General features: G+C 49.0%; 1 protein-coding gene across 1 annotated transcript in view; it reads right to left on the reverse strand.

The window, feature by feature from the left end:
* The window catches only part of PIK3AP1 (phosphoinositide-3-kinase adaptor protein 1), a 113,042-nt gene extending 107,636 nt beyond the window's left edge, over positions 1 to 5,406 (reverse strand). The window contains exon 1 of the mRNA XM_032432378.1: positions 5,322 to 5,406. Within this exon, the coding sequence (XP_032288269.1) occupies positions 5,322 to 5,334 (13 nt within the window). The 5' untranslated portion in view covers positions 5,335 to 5,406. The remainder of the gene's footprint in view (positions 1 to 5,321) is intronic.
* Positions 5,407 to 6,000: the final 594 nt, after the last annotated feature.

Consider the following 6,000-nt stretch of genomic DNA (forward strand, 5'->3'; position numbering starts at 1 on the left):
AGGTCATGATCCTGGAGTCCCTGGATCAAGTCCCGCATCGGGCTCCCTGCTCTGCAGGGAGTCTGCTTCTCCCTCTGACCCTCCCCCCTCTCATGTGCTCTCTCTCAAATAAATAAATAAAATCTTTAAAAAAAAAAAAAAACACTTAAAGGGTTAGCCTCTTCTTTATGGAAAACATTGAAAACGTCTCATTCCTGGGGTTCTGGTGTTAAATTTGACACCCGCCCCCCAACTCCTTTGAGCGAAAGTACTTGTTAGTGCCTCAAGACTCATTAATATGACAACCTACTTGGTCACCCACTTGTGGTGTGACTTGAGACCAGTATACTAAGTCTAAGCAAATTTTGCCTCAATGTAAATGAGGACAATGAAATCTATCACCTTCTTGAATTTTGCTCCACTGCTGAAACTGAAAGCTGGGGAAATTCTAAAAAAAGTTCCAAAGTGGAAGTTAAAGTTCCTCCATGATATGCTGAATAACACAGGACCAAACACTTTGTCAGCAACCCTCTCTTGTGTGGGGACATCCCTTTTGTTAACGATAAATCCCTGCCTGTAACTGTAGGTCATTTCCTCACATGTGCCAAATTAATTCTCCCAGTTTGTTTATTAAGAAAAATGAAATCTATGATCTCACTGATATGTGGAATTTAAGAAACAAAACAGAGGATCATAGGGGAAAAGAGGAAAAAATAAAACAAGACAAAACCAGAGAGAAAGACAAACCATAAGATACTCTTAACTATAGGAAACAAACTGAGGGTTGCTGGAGGGGAGGGGGGTGGCGGAGGGGGTATGTGGGTGATGGACATTAAGGAGGACACGTGATGTAATGAGCACTGGGTATATATAAGACTGATGAATCACAGATCTGTACCTCTGAAACCAATAATACATTATATGTTAATTAATTGAATTTAAATTTTAAAAATTAAAAAAAAAAAAAAGAAAAATGAAATCCATGCGGGCACCTGGGTGGCTCAGTCCATTAAGCATCTGCCTTCTGCTCAGGTCATGATCCCAGGGTCCTGAGATGGAGCCCTGAGTCTGGCTCCCTGCTCAACGGAGAGTCTGCTTCTCCCTCTCCCTCTGCCCCTACCCCCTGCTCAGGCTCTCTCTCGTTCTCTCTCTCAAATAAATAAATAAATGAAATCTTTTAAAAAAGAAAAAAATGAAATCCATGAACCAACAGGCATCCATAAATCCTAAACAGAAATGAGAATGGGCCTTTGTCCTTGTAGAGCTTAAAGAACAGACTGGTCTATAGGTGAAAGCAATGGGTAACAGCGGGGCGGGGGGGGGGGGCGCTGGTGGCAACAGGGAGTGACAGTGGTGGTTAAGAAAGACAGTGACTGAAAAAAAGCTTCCTTAGAAAGATTCAGAATCCATCTGAGAAAAGAATAGGGAGGAAGTGGCAGGCAGCTTTTCAAACCACCCCCAGCCCAGATCATTTCTTTAGTCTGCAGGTGACTCTGGTTCCCCATCCATCTGCCCTGAGCACCCTACTGAAGAGGGATGTGCACTAGGGGAAGGTGACTAGGATAGGGAGGGGTCTAGTAATGACTCACATAAGGACTTCCAGACCCTGAAGGTTTCAAGTTTAGAAACTTGACAGGAGTATTGAGGGACCTCAAGAATCAGATATGAGTTCAGATCACAAAACATTAAATGTACCTTCAAACCCTATTATCCTCTAAGTCTAGGGATGGGTAGAAAAATCTGGAGATAAGAGAAACCTTGGAGAAAAAGGGCAAGAAAAGGTATGCAAGCTTTCTTCAAAGATCTGAAGGCTGACACATGGAGGAAAGGATTGTGGTGGTTCACCCAGCCCCAGACGCAATCACTTGGGGAAGTCACTTATGGTTTCTTTGTCTCCTCTCTCTCATGTGTAAATGCAAGAGATACCATCAGGAACCTAGAGAATATTCCAGGGTAGGCTGATTCCATTTCATTTTATCTTGCTTGCCACGCTCTTTCAAAAACAGGGAGCCAAGATTCTCCTTGATTTCAATAAGAAAAGATGTCTTTCAAAAAAATAAAATCTGAATGCTTATCCTTCAGCAAAAGGAAATTTTAAAAGACCACATAATTCAGCCTTAAAAAGGAATGAAGTGCTGACATATACTACAACTTGGGTAAACTTTGAAAATGCTATGTTATATGAAAGAAAACACCGAAGACCACATACTATATGATCCCATTCACATGGAAGTCCTGAGTAGGGAAATCTACAGACACAGATGTAAAATTTAGGACTGGGCAGGAGGAGGGAATAAGAGGGTGATAGCCAAAGCATACAGTTTCTTTCTCTTTCTTTAAAAGAAATTTCTATTTCATAAATGTATACCCCCTTCACTCATTTCTCAAAATGAGTTTCTTTTTGAGGTAATGAAAATGTTCTAAAATGGACCATGGTGGGGTCTGCACCTATCTGTGAAGATACTAAAAAAACAATGAATGTATACTTTTTGTTTTTGTTTTGTTTTTAACTGTATACTTTAAGTGGGCTAAGTGTATGGTATGTGAATTATATCTGAATAAAACTGTTTAAAATAAGAAAAAGGAGGAGGAGGGGGAAGGGAGGAAGAGGGAGGACAAAGTCGAGAAGCAGAAGATCACATGGAAGGATGACCTAGGTGACTCCATACCCTCTCATATCTTGTCAAGAGGTATTCTCACTGCCACCATGGGTCCTTGCACCTCCAGACCTCAGAGAGCCTCAGGGACCTCAGAGGCCCAGCTCCCACTTGCAGGACCTAAAGCGGTGTCTCGCCACAGCGCATGCTGACAGCAGGAGGGTGTGACAGCCCTAACCATTATAGACGTCGGCAGAAGCCACTACAGAGCCCATAAATAGCCCCAGTTTGGCCACTGTGCTCGAGTCCCCATCTGAATGGGAGCACACTCTTCTAGCCCCTTCCGCCATGCCCTACTGGAGTCATACACACAGGACACTAGACGAGGGTGGTTTTCTCTGTCTCCTCTGTCCAAAGGCTCTCCCAGTTTGCTGTTTCTTGCACTTAACAGCCCAGAGCCTGTTCTCAGCCATGGAAAGAGGTGGGAGCTTCACCAACCTCATCTCCTACTTCCCCCCAATCACCCACCTACTCCACCACCTGCTCCCTGATCCTTAAATATACCATATATACCCATTTACTGTTCCTCTGAATGGAGCACTGTTCCCCCCACATGACCTTTCAGATCTTCACTCAAATGTTCCTTTCTCCATGAGGCCTAATCTGGCCACCTTCTTTAAATTTATAAACCCAGGGCGCCTGGGTGGCTCAGTTGGTTAAGCGTCTGCCTTCAGCTCAGGTCATGATCCCAGGGTCCTGGGATCGAGTCTTGCATGGGGCTCCCTGCTCAGCGGGGCGTCTGCTTCTCCCTCTGCCCCTCCCCTCGACTCGTGCTTGCTCTCTCTCTCTCTCTCTCTCTCTCTCGTAAAAATAAACAAATAAAATCTTTAAAAAATAAAATAAAAAAATAAAATTGTAAACCCAACCCCCTCTACCCCCTCTACTGCTTTCCCAATGCACTTATCATATCGTGAATTTCCTTATCAAGCATATTGCCTGCCCTCCCCCATATTCCATAAACTCCATGGGTAAGTAGCTTATGTCTGTTTTGATTGCTGAATATACACCTGACACCTAGAACAGTGCCTAGAAACAGTAGGCATGCAATAAATATTTGCTGAATGAATTTCCTCTACATAACTCTGCTTCAGCTTTTGAACGGAACTTGTGGACTATAAGCCTACTCTTACCACAATACAGCTTCTTCTAACCTCCAGAGCCCCACTTGAGAGCCCCAAGGCTAAAACTAGCTACTTTCCCATTCCCTTTAAAGAATGAGCCTGTATTACCAAATCTAATAGAACTCTTACCATTGACCTTCTCCACCCCCCACCCCTCACCCCCAACAACCCCCTCACCCCCAACAACCCCCCAACCCCCACACACCGCCCCAGCTTCCAAGGCACCATTAGGAGGCTAGACCTCAGGGGATATGGGGACAGTTGGCTCTTCATTCTAGGATCTGCCCACATCCTTCAAGAACAGTATCTTCTACTGGCTGACTAGATTTTAGTTTTCAACAGACGTTTACATCCTGTTTATACATGTTATCTCTACTAAAACATCAGAAAATGGGTGAGGAAAATACAAGTAAACCCACTTGCAAATACAGTAACTCTAATTTTCTCACCTAGTAATTCCCTGTTTACTTATCGCTTTTTTTTTCCTTTTTTTAAGATTTTATTTATTTGACAGAGAGAGACACAGCAAGAGAGGGAACACAAGCAGAGGGAGTGGGAGAGGGAGAAGCAGGCTTCCTGAGGAGCAGGGAGCCCGATGCGGGGCTAGATCCCAGGACCCTGGGATCATGACCTGAGCTGAAGGCAGACACTTAACGACTGAGCCACCCAGGCGCCCCTACTTATCACTTTCTTGCGCAAGACTGTAAACTCCCTGAGAGCAGAGACCAGGTTGTCCTGGTCACCACTGAGAACACATGTATGTGCACAATAACTATCATAGTGCATAGTAAGTGCTCCTTAGTTGTCTCTATTACCATCATTATTACGTGGTTTGTCCTGGATCTCAGAGAGTGAGTAACTTTGGCAAGTGTACACACCCATGAACCAGAGAAGAACCCAAGACAAATCAAGAACCCAGGACTCCTGGTACCTTTCGATGGGTAGATTACCCAGTGGCCTTCACTTTTCCCCACCCCAAAGTTCTGCAAAAGACGTAAGAAAACTAAAGCTAACGGAATGGTGTTCCTAGATTTCTATCGAAATTCTAGATGAAAAACAAAGCCTAGGATGGGTAGAGGAAGGGGGCTTGCGAAGGTGGCCCAAGGGCCGCCCGCGATCACCCGGCGCCCACCAGGGACTGCCTGAGCGCCCCCTATTGGTCCAATGGGGCCCTAAGAGAAGCACTTCCCAGAAGCCGACAAGTCGGCGCTCCGCCTTGTTTCCACGGGACCCCGGTTCACAGAGTTGGAAGAACAGGGGAAAGGACCCTCAGAAGCAACTAGAGCCAGTCGGAGAGAGGAAAGGAGACTTAGAAGACGAGGGACAGGGGAGGTGCAGGCGGGGGCAGAAGAGAATCGCGCGACAGGCTGGGAAGGGGGGCGTGGGAAAGCTGGGGCGGGAGGTTTGCGCCGGGGAAGCGGGAAAGCGGGAAAGAGCAGAAAGCGCACAGATCCCGCGCGGAAGACGCAGAGCCGGGAGCGGGCGAGCGCTCGGACGGCTGCAGTGGGCGAGAGGGCGAGCCAGCGGGGAGGCTCGGGAGAGGGGCCCGGGCCCGCCTACGCACCTGAGGCTGCCATGGCGCGGGGCGCAGCTCACCTGCCCGCTCGCTGCGTGCGCGGGGCCGGGCCCGGCGGCGTCCCGGGGCGCGGGGCGGCAGCGGCGCCGGGCTCCGCGCAGCACCAGCCGCTGCTCTGGCGCTTCCTCCCGACGGGCTGCGAGGACTGGCCGCGGGGGCGTGTCCACAGGACCCGCCCCGCCTGCGGGGCACGGCCCGCGGCACCTGCACCCGCGGCCGTTGGGGAGGGGAAGTGAGAACCCCCACCGCGGCCGAGCCGCCGGCCGGCTCCCCGCACGGCCCCCGCTGCTCTGTCGCCGGGAGGCAGGGGGCGTCGCGCCACGTGCGCCCCACCCCCGGCGAAACCAGCCTGACTGGCCACCAAAGGGCAGCCCTAGGCGGAGGGGATGGGGAAGGAGGGAGAAGGTGGAGCTGCCCGACCTCTATGACCTGGGGCGGGGGTGTATCTGAGCACAGCTGGCCAAGCCATCTCCCCCTCCCCTGGGGCTTTCTCCCTGAGCCGCCACCCGGGCAGGAAAGAGGAGGGGGCAGGAAGGGGAAGAAGCACCTTCCCTGGCACCTGGCCTTGGGTGCTTGGCGTTGCCCTTGATTACCCTCCAGTGACTTTTCTATAATTCCTTGGACCTGGTCTCCTGATGGCACATAAGCACTAAAGATAATCTCCTAT

This window comes from Phoca vitulina, unplaced genomic scaffold (genome assembly GCF_004348235.1).
Source record: "Phoca vitulina isolate PV1807 unplaced genomic scaffold, GSC_HSeal_1.0 scaffold48, whole genome shotgun sequence".
NCBI classification, from domain to species: Eukaryota; Metazoa; Chordata; class Mammalia; order Carnivora; family Phocidae; genus Phoca; species Phoca vitulina.